At 42.8% G+C, this 17,562-nt stretch overlaps 2 protein-coding genes across 7 annotated transcripts in view; one reads left to right on the forward strand and one right to left on the reverse strand.

Annotated features, from left to right (window-relative positions):
- MYLK (myosin light chain kinase) overlaps positions 1-17,562 on the forward strand; it is a 233,919-nt gene that overhangs the window by 63,817 nt on the left and 152,540 nt on the right. The gene's annotated exons all lie outside the window — the stretch shown is intronic.
- Positions 2,409-3,718, reverse strand: LOC145538348 (upstream-binding factor 1-like protein 1). The gene is given in 2 exon segments (XM_081570293.1): positions 2,409-3,079; positions 3,082-3,718. Coding segments are annotated over 2 exon segments (1,296 nt in total). The 5' UTR covers positions 3,707-3,718.

The raw sequence follows: 17,562 nt of genomic DNA on the forward strand, positions 1-17,562 counted from the left end.
ATGTATTAAACACCATATTATACATATTAAATAATTGTAGTTTTATAAGTTGCCTTTTTATGTAAATTAATATTTAATTGATGTTTTCTCATGTGCCTCAAGATGATAATTTTTAATAACTGTATAGTATTTCATCCTATTGTACCATAATTATTTAATTTTAATTAATTTTTTATGTTTTAGAACAATTCTTGAAATAGATTTATTTTGCTCTCGGCTCATGATTGTTCAATTAAATTTTTCTTGTAAAAATAACTTAGAGCAAGAGAATACACATTCAAAAATGATGCGTGTGTGTGTGCTCAGTCATGTCCAACTCTCTGCGGCTCCATGGACTGTTGCCCACCAGGCTCTTCTGCCCATATAATTTTCCAGGCAAAAATACTGAAGTGGGGTACCATTTCCTCCTCTAGGGGATCTTCCCTACCCAGGGATCAAACCCACATCTCTTGCATCTCCTACATTGGCAGGCTGATTCTTTACCACAAGCACCACCTGGGAAGTCCCATTCAAAAATAGAACTATCTGTATTCTTCAGTGTTCCATGAAGGGATAGTCTGGTCTAAAGAACAGATATGACAAAAAGTATGTTTTCAATTTTGGCTTCTCTGTTTCAATAAGCAAGGAAAAGTTTTTGTTGTTTTCATCTTGGTTTTAGCATCCTATCAGTACCCTTTTCTTCCTCTAAATTGATCTGGCATCCAAAATTGATTTTTTACATGAAAAAATGAACATTTCAAAGCTTTACCATTTCCTTCCTATAGACAGGCTTCTCTGGTGACTCAGATGGTAAAAAATTTACCTGCAATGCAGGAGACCCAGGTTCAATCCCGGGGCTGGGAAGATCCCCTGGAGAAGGGAATGGCTACCCACTCCTATATTCTTGCCTGGAGAATCCCATGGACAGAGGAGCCTGGCATGCTACAGTCCATGGGGTTGCAAAGAGTTGAACACGACTGAATGACTAACACTACATCCATCTTCATGGACATCTTTGATAATTCCATAGGCGGATATTAGACTTATTGAATCTTTTAAAGTCTTTGATAGCTATTTCCAGATTGTTAAGATCATCATTACTATGATAACTTTGTAGGTAAGAAAAATGAAGTTTAAACTGTTACTCTCACATCAGCAATGTTTAGGAATTTAATTTTTAAATTTTAATTTTTCCATCCTCTTATAAGCACTGGTTATCACTTTACCTATTAAATTAGCAAACTTTAATAATGAATAGTATCACATTTGATTTCATATTTGCTTGATCACTTTTTTTTGTCACTATAAGCACTTCAATATCAAGACAGATGTTAAATGTTAAGGTTCTTATTTAAACTGCTCTACATACAAAATGCCCTAGAAGCAAAGAAAGGCTTAAACATAGAGAGATAAACATGACGTAGAGCGTGTCTGACCTCCTTGTATCGGCTCTGGAAGAAGGAGAAGAGCACATACAGGTAAAAAAGCCACACACTCAGAGGCAGTAGGAGCTGACAGCGAGGCTGTGGTCTGGACTGACCCTCTCCAGCGAACTGTTCAGTTCCCTCTGCGTGTCTGTTTCCTTCCTTTATATACCCGCTCACCAGGTTGGTGACGATGAAGGCTCACAGCTCCCAGTTATTGGTGAGCCTCAAAGCTGTGGTGAACTGGGCTTCAGCACTGTCTATGCTGTTGGCAGAGACATAGGCCAGGCCCATCAGGGTAGGCAGCTGAGCTGTGTGGCTAGGAGGGTGGGAAGGTGGGGGTTGCGCTGCCGGCGCAGCCAACAGACCTGAAAGATCTCCTGCAGCCCAGTGGCCTGTATCCTCTGCCCAGCCTGCACATGCTGGTGTACTCACGCAGGATTATTTGGAAGGAGGACAGGATGGGCTGCAATCGAGCATTTTAAACTTCTCCAGCCACATGAGGACAAGTCTGTGTGCTTCTGCACCTTCTTTCGGTAGCTGGCTTGCATGGAGTGCATCACAGTCTTCATGTTGATAAGTGGGCACATGTGCTCCTTGGGTAACGGGTCGGTGGGTTTGCTGGATTGGCAGGATCTCTTCGAGCGCAGTGTGGAGACAGTCTAGATGCACTGCTGTTGCTGCTTCATGCTCTTTCCCTGCCTAGCATCAGGAGCACCTACCTTAAACAGATTTTCAAATATATCCTGGTTCTCAGGAGGAAGGATGATTGGTATTGGAGGTTGGAGCAACGCTAATTCATGTTTACCGTTATTCTCCCAGCAGTGTCCCCTCGTCTCATGTATATGGACCTGATGCAGTGAATACTTCTCAAGTTCTCTTCTTCCCAACCTATCCTACTTTATATGGGGGAGGAAGGGAAAGGAAAGGAAGAAAGAAGGAAGGAATGAAAAGAGGGAGGGAAACTGGCAAGGAGGAGACTCCACTCCCTTTGACATAGATTCCCTAGAGTTTTGCTGGAAAGTCCTCTGTTCCACCATTTAAGGGATAAAAAATTAGTTTTGGAGTCTGAGTCAGAGGAGTCCCCTTAGAGACAGTGCTCTCAGCATCACAATCTTCATCTTCATCTCCACTGCTTTCAAATTCGCAGTCTTCATCTTCTCTGCACTGGTCTGAGGAGTTAGTGGCATCCTCCTCTGCATCTTCCTCATTTTCTTCTGATCTCCCTGAGGCAGGAGAATGTTCTCCAATCGTGTCTGATGATGCTAACTCTGCAGCCTGAAGCCCCGGGTCCTCTCTAAGCCTTCCTTGCAGATTCCCTGATGATGGAGACTGCAGACCCATCCTTCTCATCTTGGGGTTTGGGCCCCCCATCAGGCTCATGTTCTTACTCTTAGCACAGGCTGCCACTCTGTAAGCAGCATATTCTTCAGGAGACAGAGTCCTGAGCCAGAGATCAAGGTCCACCTTGTACTGGGTCTGCAGTTCCTCTGCCTGCTTCTTATAAAGCTCCTTCTGGTCCTGGGGGACCCGCTGCCAGCGTCTACTGATCTCCACCATGCGCTCCCTCGAGGGCACCACTTTCAGCTCCCTGCTCTACCAGAGATCCTGGTGGAACTTGTGATAGGCATTCATCAGGGGCTTCTTGGGCTCTCCGTGGAATTTCCACTTCATGGGTAAACTCTTTTCTGGGGGAGACTTCCCTTTTTGCACTTTTCCTGAAACTTCTTTGGCACTTTGCTTTGACTTCCTTTGGGGACATCAGGTTTCTTGGAGTTCTGGACTAGGTCAGGGTGCTGTTCTCTGAATACAGCCATTTTCTCCTGAAACTTCTGTTTCTCTTTCTGGAAATCTTGACTGTATTTCAGCTTGAGCTGTTCTGGCAGCTTCCTGTATTCCTCAGACAGAACCTTAGTCAGCTCCTGGTTGCTCATCTTGGGGTGTTTTTGGAGGTACTGAGGTCTCATCTCTTTAAAAAAGCGGAGATAAGCTGTCAAGGGCTTCTTGGGTAAATCAGGATGTTTCTTGTGTTGTCTGCTTTTGGAATTGTTAACATTTTCCTTAGCTTCCAGGACTAATTCTTTCAGTGTACGGAACTTTCTCAAGTTATAGGAAATCTCTAACCATTTGAGTTTGCACATTTCCCCAGAAAAATCTTTAAAAGCTACTTTACCCCAGTCCATCACTGACTGGGTCATTTTGAATGTGTGCCTGTCATTGGATGGAATGTTTTTCTCCATACATTCCAGTAACTGCACAATGTCTTCCCTGGACCAGTCATCTTGACTTTTAGGCATCGCCATTTCTAGGTCTTTGGGACACTTAAATGGTCCCAGCAGTTCAGACACCTCAGTAGAATCTTCAGCTTCGTCACTCTCAAGATTCAGCAGGTGAGTTATTTCTGAAGTCCTGCAGTGTGCAATTCTATGTTTCTGGTTGATGAAGAACAATATTCGTACAAAATTGTTGATAAATGCTGTTGGATTAGTCTGAACTTTCATGGAGGCAATCCTTCCTTTACTCCATGTAAGAAGCTTTTCTGGATTCTAGCTCTCTAGAAACTGTTGATCTTCCAACCACGAGACTACACACATCAGGCAAATTTTTTCCCCATGTCCTTCTTTGATTCTTACTGGGCTGCTTTCTTTCTGTAAATGGAAGGAAGATAAATAGTTTTCTTCTCTGCTTGATCACGTTTAAACTTTTTTTTGTTTGGCTGTCTCATGAACTTCTTATCCATACCGTTTACTTTTTTATGTACTCATTTTATTTAGTAATATAAAAATTTCAATATATATTAAGAGCTTCCACCTGTGTGTTCTACATATAACTCAAATATTTTTTGTTTACCTTTTAATTTTGGTCATAATTGTACTTTTGTACAAAAATTTTAAATATAAGTGCCTAAATGTCTTTATAGTTTCTGCTGTTGCTATCATACTTGAAATCTCTAAGCTTATAATATGCATTTCTTCTGGCCTTTTTTACCTTTAAAATTTTAATCAAAATGAATGTTTCTCTGTTTAGTATGAAGTAGGGACCTTAGATGTGATTTTTTAAAAAATTATACATATCTACTTAATAATTCATTCTTTTCTCATGCATTTTAAGGCACTTTTATCATGTACTGAAGTCACATGTATGGAGATCATTTTTGGATTTTCTGGACTGTTTTATTAATCAGTATGTATATTTTTGTATCAGAACCAAAATGGTTTTAATTATGACAGCTTTTTAACATTCCATATTTAATAATATAATTTCACTGATTATTTTTAATCTAATGACAGACTATTTTTCTTTATTTAGTCAAGACTTGTCATATGTTGCTTAGAAAATTTGAAAGTTTGCATATCTTAAGTCTATTCCTAGATGAAGTGTGAGTGTGTGAACGTTTTCTAACTAGTAATAGCTACTAGATGTGAAAATAATCTTGCTTTTTGAGTAGTTTATAACCAGCTAAAACCAATATCAGAAATATAGTCTTTAATTTTTTATTATTGAACAAAAAATATTAAATATGAATGAACAAGCATTCAACTCACAAAATAAAATAAAGGACAAACCAAAGAAAACGATTTCTTTTATTTATATAAAAGAAATGAGTTCATTATAAAGTAGAAAAATTATATTAATGAATATATTTAAGGACTAGTCTTGGAAATAAGAAATAGCAAATCCAACCAGATCAATCAAAGAAGATCAGAAAATATAAATAAAATTTAGAAATGAGATTCTAACCACAGATCTGGAGTTGACAGAAATGAGATATTCATGTTCAACTCTGACAATATTTTTGGAAATCTGTTTTTTTTGTTTTTAAGAACCAATTGTTTTTAAAAAAATTAGTTTATTTATTTTTGGTTGTGCTGGGTCTTCATTGCAGTGCAGGCTTTCTCTAGTTGCAGTGAGCAGTGGTGGGCGGCATATGTCATTGCCGTAGGCTTGGTCATTGTGGCTCTCGAGCTCAAGAGCACAGGCTCAGTAGTCGTGATACATGGGCCTAGTAGCTTCACAGCATGTGAAATCCACCAAGACCAGGGATCGAACCCATGTCCCTACGTTGGCAGGTGGATTCCTATTCACAGGACCACCAGGGAGGTCCCCATTTGGAAATCTTGAAGAAGATACATTTTTGAAGAAGATAGAAACTACCGAAATTGACTAAAAGGGAAATTGAAAGCATGAAATGTTTAGTGGAAGAAATTAGAAGGGTGAGGAGATAGCTCCTGAAAACATGCTGAATCCACATAGTTTTGTGGGTGAGTTCATTAAATCCTTCAAGGAACAGATCATTCCAAGCTCTATATTCATAGCACAAAGGTAATTTATACATAAACAGAATCTTTCTTTCCAAGTTCTCTCAACTTTATGCATTTAGCTCTGTTAAGTTCTTAGAAGACTAAGGTTTGGGGTGGAAGGCGTCTTAGAGGGTATGAGGTTTCTCTTGACAACATTCCAGCCAGATGGTCCTCCAGCCTCCTTGTGACGATCTCTGGGGATGGAGATCTATCATGTTACACTTGGCGCCTTTCATTGTTCAGGCATTGTTGCCCTTCCTTGTATCAGCCTAAATCTGCCTAGATTTTGGACTTTTACACCCCGTTCTGGAGCTATGCAGCACACAGATTCTTTTATACGAGAGCTGTTCATATATTTGAATCAGTTATGTCCTCCTTGTGGTGTGCTTCATTCCAGGCTAAGTATACCTATTTCCATCAACTAGCCTTTATGTTCCTTCAGTAAACATCTGTTGAGCACCAGAAAGTTGCCTGCGGGGCAGTAGGCATGGTCATCATGTCACTAGATCATAAGCCCCTTTATCGGTGTCCCGTTAACCTGTAGTGCCTATATCTGAGAGCATCCTGTCAGTAGCAGTCAGGCAGCATGGTGTTGCCCTCTCCTTGTTCATACACCATGCTCTGTTAATACAGCTTAAGGTTAAATAAAGTTTAAGGGACTCTTGCCCAGCTCCTTTTACACAGGAGCTGCCCCTGCCACTCTTGATTTTGTCTAGTTGAGGATTTAGAACCTTCACAGTACTTGTTGTCTGCTAACTATCTGTTTATTTGGACTTTTGTTCTCTTAGGATGTTGATTCTGTTAGCCTACATGTTATGCCCCCAGTATTGATGCCACCTTTAGTTCTCACGAGCAGCTTTGCAGTCTTCTCTCAAGTAATTGATAAAAATGTTGATGTAAAGGAGAAATATGAAGTCCTGGGACTTACCAGAGAGACCAGGTCATTAATTTATACATACTGGTTGATCACCTACTACGTGCCAAGAAGTTGGTGAGTCACTGATGAGCCAGATCTCTGTAGTTCTTTCCACAAACAGCTATGAGACAGGTGAGAGTAACTGCATACAGAAGAAATATGAACTGTGATGAGACCCACTGAAGGAAGAACATGGGGTGCTCTGAGAGCATGACCTAGTTTGGGACAGTAAGAAAAGTGTTTCTGAAATTACAGCTGTGTAGGACATAAAGACGGGAGAGGAGAGACATCAATCTACCCTCTACTCTGTAGTGGATTTAGTAGTCCTGCTGGACATGGAGAGAACTTCATAACAGGCATGGTGTCTAGGCTCCCCCTCTCAGATAGCTGACAGTCTGTCAGGGAGTTCTGCCGAATGTGCCTGGAATAAACAGAAGCGTAACCTGTGTTAATGGCATAGGTGCTCTCTTCTCAGATTGTTCTGAGCTATTCTGATTCAGAATATTCTCATTTTTTCCAGTTAAGTCATCCAAATATCCTTGGAGTTCCAGGATTTTGAAGTTGAGAATTTATAACACCAGCTCCTCCTTGCACCTGGAGGCTGCCCATGAATCTCCTGTCAGATAATATGTCCTGATTTTATATGGAAAGTATGGTCACTGTGCTTGCTGTAGGGCAGAAAGAAATATGAAAGGTGATGTCATGGTGATTAGTTTGCCCCAGATTTTCTGGAACAGGCCTGATGTTAAACAGATAAATGTCTGTTGGTTTTAAAAATGTGGTCACTTTACAGAATAGTGTAAGGGTTGAAAGCTGGGAGGTAAGAGAGATGAGAGGGGCCTGGATAATTGGGGAGACTCTAGAGGGGGAGTGAGTGGTCTTGGAGGAGGTGGGGGGAGGGTGTTTCGGAATCGCTCCTTGCTTGGTCCCACTAGCTGCACACCTCTAATGTTCTTGTTCACCTAATGGTGTATGTGAGCATTTTAAAAATATTTTTATTTATTTGGCTGCCCTGATTCTTAGTTGTGGCATGCGGAATCTTTAGTTGCAGGGGTCTAGTTCCCTGACCAGGGATGGAATCTGGGCCCCCTGCACTGGGAGCATAGAGTCGTAGTCACTGGACCACCAGGGAAATAGTCAGTGAGCATTTTTAAAAAGGAAAAAAATTAGGATAAATCTGATGCATGGCACATTCTATAGACAGACAGAAATGGAACTTTGCAGCTGGGAGATAACTGAGAATTGGTTATATTGGCATTTAACACTGGCTGGAGGATATTTTCTTCATCTTTTCTAATTTTTCTTTTTTGGGCGCACTTCGTGGCTTGCAGGATATTAATTCCCTGACCAGGAATTGAACCTGCCCCCTCAGCAGTGTTTGTGTGGATTCCTAACCACTGGACCACCAGGGAATTCCCTTTTTTTTCTACTTCTAAAATAAATGCCACCTCTTTAGAGGTGTAGCGCTGTCCCCAGCCTGCAGTCTACAGGTGTGTTTAGAAGTAGGTGTTCTGAGGCCAAGGTGTGGAGTAGGTGTGGGAGCATCAGTGGTCTGAGCCCTGAGTGGTGTCAGGGGTCTTTGCCTTAGAGAAGGCCTGGGAAGGTCACACGGGTCTGGTGTTGTAACTGGACAGTTGGAACTGAGGACTCTGCCATGGCCTGCAATCATGGTTTGCATGTCTACTCTGGGGGCAGACCTTGCCAGGGGCAGCAAAATCAGCTCCAGAGAAGCTGAAGGCCAAGGCAGTGCTGGGATTTTCCACTTCTCCCTGTCCAGCAAAAGGAAGGGAAAAACACCAGCCTTGGAAATGGAACCCTGGCCCCATCCCTGGACCCAGCTGAGAGGCTCTGGACAGAAGGTGGCTTGGGAATAAACACTGCTCTCATGCTTGCATCCTGCCACTGGGAGCAGTGGGCTCTGAGCCCCAGGCATGCCCCTTCCTTCTGGGTTGCAGACTGGCTTGCCTCCCCTTGGGTTATGGGGCAGGAATTCCCTGTCCTGCTCAGGTGGGCTCCAGTGTCGGTGAAACACCATGGGAAGGTGTAGGTGAGAGGCAGAAAGAGTTACCAGAATTTCCAGAGGCCAGGAGCTCCCTGAGAAGGTGTGTTTAGAAATAGGTGCTTCGGAGGCCAAGGTGTGGGGTGGGGGTGGGAGCCCTGAGTGGTACTAGAAACAGTTAAGCTTCTCCAGGCTAAAGTGGGCTCTTAAGGGCACAGTAAGTTTACAGACCCTTCTAGTATCCAAAGTGAAGCTGATCCTTTTTGCAACGCAAAGTATGAGCCAGGCCATCTTTTTCAGCAGCCTACTTTCCTGAAGGCACCCCTCAGGCACCCTTCCTGACACTCCCCAAGGGACTGGCAAACCCATTCTTACCTCTTCCCCATTCCTCAAGCCTGGAGGTGTCTATAGCCAACTTGCCTAATTCCTTAAATACCTTACTTATTAGGGTGACCCCTGTGCCTGTCAGCACATCCACTCCTGTTTAGCAGCTGTGTGAGTTGCACCTGGAATGCTCTGAGCTGGGTGGTCTGAGCAGTTACCTACAGTGAGGCCGCAGCCAAGCCCTGCCTACAGGCTCCTTGACTCCGTCTACAATAGTGGCATCTATTGAGTTTCTTACAATTCTCTGTGATTAGAAAGGAAAGCAGATGCCCAGGCTTTTTGTAGACTGTCTGTTTACCCTCCTCCTTTCACTGAGGATATTCTAGGATATGGGGAGAAGAGCCCTTTGGGCTACAAAGCTTCAAACACAGGAAGCCCACAAGCTTCTCTTGTAGCAGTCTGGGAAATGGACTGATTTTGAATCTCTCTCAACCAGCCAGGGGTTGGTCTGCTGATGTCAAGCACACAACTTTGGGGGCTGCGGAGGTACCCTAGCATCTAGCCAGTGATGCTGTGTGTGGGGCTCGCCTCCTCTGGGGACGAACATGCTTGGTGCCAACTCAGCTGGGGCCCAGCCTCCATGGATCCCTGAGGATCACATAGTTGAAAGGGACATTGGCAGGAGGGGGGAAGGAAAGTTTGAGTTTTGTTTTTACTAAATAACTGGGCAACTTTTCCCTCCGTTTTTCCAGATGCCTCTTCAGAAAAGAAATTTCAATGGCTTGGGCTGGGAAGTCTAAATCTGCTTTAAATGTGTTTTGAACTAGGACTCAAACCCCATTGGCATTCCCTGCCCCCAGCATGCCACCAACAGACACCCAGACAAGCACGGCATGCACAGGCTTGCTCACAATGGGACCTTCTAGGAGGGTCCTGGCATTTGTTTCTGCTCTCTTTCCTGTGCCCCCTGGGGCCCTGCCTTAAAATTCCTGAACAATATCTTGTGCAAGAGCTGCACTGCGTGCAACTCAGTTGGCAGGAGTAATGAATCAGGGAGAAGTGGCTGAGGAGCACTCCCCGGGTGACGCTAGGGTGTTTGTGGAGGGAAATGGGAGGAGGGTAAGGAGCCCCAAGGCTCCTGCCAGGCTGTGCTCCTACTGCCCTGGCCTGCAGTCCATCTCTGTTCACCCCTCCTTGAGCCCATCCCAGGGTGGGGACCCTGAGGGGCTGCCACGAGGTCAGCAGAGTTACCAGGAACCATCTGCTGTCCAGTCAAACTTGAGTGGCTGGTTCTTATACACCCAGCTCTCTCAGCCACCCACCTCAGCTCCCTGGGGGCTGATGCTGTATTGGGAGGTGGTCCCTAGAATCCTGCTCAGCTCACCGCAGCAGCACCACCATGGGGCTCCCCGCATCCTCCCTGTACTCCAATCCTCAGTCCACACCCCTTCTGGGGCCTTGACTATGTGTGCCCTGTCATCTTGCATGCTGGGAGCCACTCCAAGATGTAGTGCCTGTTGTCTGCATCTTATTTCCTGGCATAGAGAAAAGGCTTGTGTGGCAAGGGTACAGTGAGCAAGGATGGAGCAGAGAGAAAGAGGCAGGGGCCAGGACACCCAGGGCCTTGGGAGCCATGGTAATTGGGCTTTATTCTTAGTGAAATGAGAAATTGTTGGAAATTTTTAAAATAGAGGAGTGACTTTGGTCTGATTTATGTGTTTTCAAACTTTTATTTCTTGTTTTAATACCTAACATAGAGCTATTGTACTAAAGGCAATGTAGTATTTGGCAGAGGGATAAACACACAGCTCATTGAAACAAAACAGAGTTCAAAAATAGATCCACATATATTTGGCTCATTGATTTTTGTTTATTGCTGTAAAATATACATGGCGTAAAATTGACTGTTTTATCCATGTTTAAGTATACATACGGTTCAGTGGTATTAAGTATATTCACATTGTTGTGTAATTAAACTCCACCACCCATTTCCCAAACTTTTTCCATTTTATACAACTGAAACTTTGTACCCATTAAACACTAACTCCCCATTTCCCTCCTCCTCCCACCCCTGGCAACAAGCATTCCATTTTCTGTCTCCATGAAATTGATTATTCTAGATCTTCATCTATGGGAGGGTTGGACCATGAAGAAGGTTGAATGCTGAAGAACTGATGCTTTCGAATTATAGTACTGGAGAAGATTCTTGAGAATTTCTTGGAGAGCAAGGAGATCAAACCAGTCAATCCTAAAGGAAATCAACTCTCAATATTCACTGGAAGGACTAATGCTGAAGCTGAAGCTCCAATATTTGTCCATCTGATGCAATTAGCCAACTCATTAGAAAAGATCCTGGTGCTGGAAAAGACTGAGGGCAGGAGGAGAAGGAGGTGACAGGATGAGATGGTTGGATGGTATCACTGACTCAATGGACATGAGTTTGAGCAAACTCTGGGAGATAGTGAGCGACAGGGAAGCCTGGCATACTGCAGTCCATGGGGTCACAAAGAGTCAGACATGACTTAACAACTGAACAACAGGTCCTTATCTAAGTGGAATCATACACTGTTTGTCCTTTTGTGACTGGCTTAATGTCCTTTAGGTTCATTCATGTTGTAACATGTATCATAATTTCCTTCCTTTTTAAGGCTGAATAATATTTCATTGTTTGTATATACCATTCTTTGTTTATCCATGCATCTGTTGATGGACGCTGGGGTGCTTCTACCTCTTGGATATTATACAAATAGTACTGCTGTGAACATGGGTGTGCAAATGTCTGTTCATGTCCCTTCTTTCAGTTCTTTTAGGTTTATATCCAGAAGTGAAATTGCTCAGTCATATGGTAGTTCTATTTTTAATTTTGGAGGGAACCACTATACTATTTTCCATAGCAGCTGTATCATTCTATTTTCTCACCATCAGTATACAAGGATTCCAGTTTCTCTACATCCTTCCTTATTCATTTTTTTATGCTAACCATCCTTAAAGTGAGTTTTTATTAAAAGAAAAAGAAAACTTATAAACCTACAAGGACAAATAGAATGAGAGAGAGACAACAGATGAGTAGCAGATGAGCCATGTCAACAAATTGGTGGATGATGGAAAATGAGTAGATGATTGGGTGACTTGGGTTTCAGCTTCTGTGTTGTGCTATACCCATGTCTAATAAAAAAAAAGTAAGCCTGCTCGTGCCAAAATAGTTTCTATAAAGGCTGAGAAGTTGGCGGCATCATGAACTTTGAAAGTCTGGGTTGTGGACTGAAGCTGAAAATTGGAGGATTGGTTAAAAATGTAATAACGAGCAGTTAGGGTCTCAAATCCCCTCCCATACTCCATGTGCCAGGCCACTGCTCCTCTCCTGCACTGAAAGATCAAAGTTTATCTGAAGAGAGACTAAACTTAACCATCTCTCAACTCCTGGGCACGAGGTACAGCGGCAGGCAGGGTGAGGTGTTGTACTCAAAAGGGAGAGGGGCTAAGTAGAAATCAGTGTATTGAAATGAGTCCCCTCATGGCTTTTCTTCAGTCAGAGTCCCAAGTGCTAGTAGACAGACTAATTACTGTGTCCAGACCACCACCCTCTCAGCAGGAAATCAGAAGTTCCTCTCTGAGGAACCTGATCATCTCAAGAGACAAGATCCATAGATATTGATAGTTGAGAGTTTTTACCCATTCACTCTACTGGGAGATCCAACAAGTTGACAAGGCCTCACTTGCATGGAGCTTTTAATTTCTTCACTTATATATATGAAATGTCAGTGAAGGATCATTAGCTATTCCAGGGAAGCCTCTGTTATTAAAAAGACAAAAAGAATCAAAAAAGAAACCAAGTAGGAACAGAAGACTACAGAAAATGTTGAAGAAATTTTGTCTTACCTCAGAGATAAGATGTTGCTTTCATTAAACAGGAAGAGGAGATTATTCAATGTGGTTTTTAAAAAATTTGTTTATATATTTGGCTGCATCGGTCTTAGTTGCATCACGAGGGATCTTTCACTGCAGTACATGGACTCTTTAGTTGTGGCATGAGGGCTCAGTATTTGTGGCACATGGGCTTAGTTGCTCTGAGGTATGTGGGATGAGTTCCCTGACCCGGGATTGAACCTGTGTCCCCTGCGTTGCAGGCAGATTCTTAACCACTGGGCCACCAGGGAAGTCCCCTCAATGCAGTCTTGAAAAACCCAAAAAAGAAGATTTTTTGAAATTAATGATAGCCAAAATAATAACTTCAATAGACTGGTTGGACAACAAAGTTGAAGTCTCCTCAGTTCAGTTCAGTTGCTCAGTCGTGTCCGACTCTTTGCAACCCAATGAACTGCAGCACGCCAGGCCTCCCTGTCCATCACAAACTCCCGGAGTTTACCCAAACTCATGTCCATTGAGTCGGTGATGCCATCCAACCATCTCATCCTCTTTTGTCACCTTCTCCTCCTGCCCTCAATTTTTCCCAGCATCAGGGTCTTTTCAAATGAGTCAGCTCTTTGCATCAGGTGGCCAGAGTATTGGAGTTTCAGCTCCAACATCAGTCCTTCCAATGAACACCCAGGATTGATCTCTTTAGGATGGACTGGTTGATCTCCTTGCAGTCCAAGAGACTCTCAAGAGTCTTCTCCAACACCACAGTTCAAAGGCATCAATTCTTCGGCACTCAGCTTTCTTTATAGTCCAACTCTTACATCCATACATGACTACTGGAAAAACCATAGCCTTGACTAGACGGACCTTTGTTGGCAAAGTAATGTCTCTGCTTTTTAATATGCTGTCTAGGTTGGTCATAACTTTCCTTCCAAGGAGTAAGCGTCTTTTAATTTCATGGCTGCAGTCACCATCTTCAGTGATTTTGGAGCCCAAAAAATAAAGTCAGCCACTGTTTCCACTATTTATCCATCTATCTGCCATGAAGTGATGGGACAGGATGCCATGATCTTAGTTTTTTGAATGTTGAGCTTTAAGCCAACTGTTTCACTCTCTTCTTTCACTTTCATCAAGAGACTCTTTAGTTCTTCTTAACTTTCTGCCATAAAGGTGGTGTCATCTGCATATCTGAGGTTATTGATATTTCTACCGTCAATCTTGATTCCAACTTGTATTTCATCCAACCCAGCATTTCTCATGATGTACTCTGCATAGACGTTAAATAAGCAGGGTGACAATATACAACCTTGACATACTCCTTTTCCTATTTGGAACCAGTCTGTTGTTCCATGTCCTGTTCTAACTGTTGCTTCCTGACCTGCATACAGGTTTCTCAAGAGGCAGGTCAGATGGTCTGGTATTCCCATCTCTTTCAAAATTTTCCACAGTGTGTTGTGATCCACACAGTCAAAGACTTTGGCATAGTCAATAAAGCAGAAATAGATGTTTTTCTGGAACTCTATTGCTTTCTCAATGATCCAGTGAATGTTGGCAATTTGATCTCTGGTTCCTCTGCCTTTTCTAAAACCAGCTTGAACATCTGGAAGTTCACAGTTCACGTATTGCTGAAGCCTGGCTTGGAGAATTTTGCACGTTACTTTACTAGCATGTGAGATGTGTGCAATTGTGTGGTAGTTTGAGCATTCTTTGGCATTGCCTTTCTTTGGGATTGGAATGAAAATTGACTCTTTCCAGTCCTGTGGCCACTGGTGAGTTTTCCAAATTTGCTGACATATTGAGTGCAGCACTTTCACAGCACCATCTTTTAGGATTTGAAATAGCTCAACTGGAATTCCATCAACTCCACTAGCATTGTTCGTAGTGATATTTCCTAAGGCCCACTTGACTTCACATTCCAGGATGTCTGGCTCTCGGTGAGTGATCACACCATCGTGATTATCTGGGTTGTGAAAATCTCTTTTGTACAGTTCTTCTATGTATTCTTGCCACCTCTTCTTAATATCTCCTGCTTCTGTTAGGTCCATACCATTTCTGTCCTTTATTGAGCCCATCTTTGCATGAAATATTTCCTTGGTATCTCTAATTTTCTTGAAGAGATCTCTAGTCTTTCCCATTCTGTTGTTTTCCTCTATTTCTTTGCACTGATCACTGAGGAAGGCTTTCTTATCTCTCCTTGCTAGTCTTTGGAACTCTGCATTCAAATTGGTATATCTTTCCTTTTCTCCCTTGCTTTTTGCTTCTCTTCTTTTCACAGCTATTTGTAAGGCCTCCTCAGACAGACATTTTGCTTTTTTGCATTTCTTTTTCTTGGGGATGGTCTTGATCCCTGTCTCCTATACAATGTCACGAACCTCCGTCCATAGTTCATCAGGCACTCTATCAGATCTAGTCCCTTAAATCTATTTCTCACTTCCACTGTATAATCATAAGGGATTTGATTTAGGTCATACCTGAATGGTCTAGTAGTTTTCCCCACTTTCGTCAATTTCAGTCTGAATTTGGCAATAAGGAGTTCATGATCTGAGCCACAGTCCGCTCCCGGTCTTGTTATTGCTGACTGTATAGAGCTTCTCCATCTTTGGCTGCAAAGAATATAATCAATCAAAACACAAAAATTCCTCAAAATTGAAAGATATGCATTATCTACAATGAAAAGACATATTACCAAGGATCCAATAGAATGAGTGAAGAGAGACTTACAACAAAGCACATCATCATGGAATTCTAGGCTGTCAGGGATAAAGAGAAGATTCCAGAAGCTCTGAAGGAAAAAACCCACACACATACACTGGGTCATAGAGGAAGTATCAGCATGGCATTATACCTCTTGTAGCAACACTGGACACCACAATCAGCGACTTCAAATGCCATGAAGCAATACCTTCAAAATTCTGAGGAAATATTTTCCACTATAATTCCTTTCCTAGATAAACTGCCAGTTGAATATAAAGTAGATTATTGACACTTTTGGAAATGACTTTTGGAAACTTAAAGATTTAATCTTCCTTGCATTTGTTCATAAGAAACCACTGGAGGAGGACATGTTCAACCAAAGTGGTGGCATCCAAGAGGATAGTGAAGGAAAGTCCCCAGAGCACTCTGCACCAAGCCTAGATAGCATTGAGTTCAGATTTGGAGGACAGCAACAGAATGTTCCAGGAGAGATATCTCCAATGGAGGAAAAAATAAAAGCCACCAATACATTTGACCATTGCTGAGATGACGCGTACTCCTTGGAAGGAAAGTTATGACCAACCTAGACAGCATATTAAAAAGCAGAGACATTACTCTGCCCACAAATGTCTGTCTAGTCAAGGCTATGGTTTTTCCAGTGGTCATGTATGGATGTGAGAGTTGGGCTATAAAGAAAGCTGAGTGCCGAAGAATTGATGCTTTTGAACTGTGGTGTTGGAGAAGACCCCTGAGAGTCCCTGAGATCCAACCAGTCCATCCTAAAGGAGATCAGTCCTGGGTGGGTGTTCATTGGAAGGACTGATGTTGAAGCTGAAACTTCAATACTTTGGCCACCTGATGCAAAGAGCTGACTCATTTGAAAAGACCTTGACGCTGTGAAAGATTGAAGGCAAGAGGAGAAGGGGAAGACAGAGGATGAGATGGTTGGATGGCATCACTGACTCAATGGACATGAGTTTGGATGGACTCCAGGAGTTGGTGATGGACAGGGAGGCCTGGCGTGCTACAGTCCATGGGGTCACAAAGAGTCAGACACGACTGAGTGGCTGAACTGAACTGACTGAGATGAATTTTATAATTCTCTTGAGAAGTTGCATTCTTAAAAAAACTAATCAAACCAAAAGTATGGCAGGTATTAATTCCAGGAAAAAAAAATCTGTTAATAATTGTAATATACCATGTAGCTTGGCAGTGAGCAAAACTGAAATAAAGCAAACACTAACACATTGGCATAATAAAAATTGTCATTAGTTACTGGGGGTAGAGGAAAGGCTTATGGGAAGGTTGAGAGCTAAAAGCTCATGTTTCACGTAGAGAAGTTAAGACATAATGTCTAAAATTTGAAAGAATAAAATAGTTGTGTAAGGTTGTTACTTAGAAAGACTGGGGAAGAAAACAGAAGAAATGGCTGAAAGAGTTGAAGATGATTTTCTGAAGGGAGTGGAAATTGGGGGTGGGAGGGGTAGAGCAGAGGTCTGCTTTTTTTTTTTAATAACTTACTTATTGACATTTTGACTACGTACATGTCTTGGTGAGAGTGAAAACATTTTAGGAAAGCATGTTGGGTTATGTTTTTCAGCCTGGTGGGCAGCCAGACTCTGACACCGCACAGGAAACAACTTTTGATTCCTTATCTGGCATGATTCTCTATGCAGATGAGGGTGCCTTTGGGCAGTGAGGTCTGGGGAGGACATTCTGCTATTAAGTAGCAAACTCACACTGCTGCTGTCTGCCCCTGGTGCAGATATTGTTGACAGCATCACAGAGGCGCTCTCCTGATCATGTTGAGGCAGGCAGCCCAGGAGGTCCTGCCATCCAAGCCCCACCTGCTCACCCCGCTCCCTCAGCCTGCCACCTGGGAAAGCCAAGCAGAATGCAGGCTTTGTGTGGTGACGTGCGTGGGTGTGGAGCAGGTGGTCAGCAGCTGCCAGGAGAGACAGTTAAGGTGAGGGAGCCCAGCCGAGATGCTCTTGGTGGCTGGGACCCTCTGGTCACTTTTGCCCACCTTTGCTTTTAAACAGAGTTGCCTTATATTCTCAGAGTCCT

The sequence above is a fragment of the Giraffa tippelskirchi genome, chromosome 2 (genome assembly GCF_054371585.1).
Source record: "Giraffa tippelskirchi isolate mGirTip1 chromosome 2, T2T-mGirTip1v1.2.pri, whole genome shotgun sequence".
NCBI lineage: Eukaryota > Metazoa > Chordata > Mammalia > Artiodactyla > Giraffidae > Giraffa > Giraffa tippelskirchi.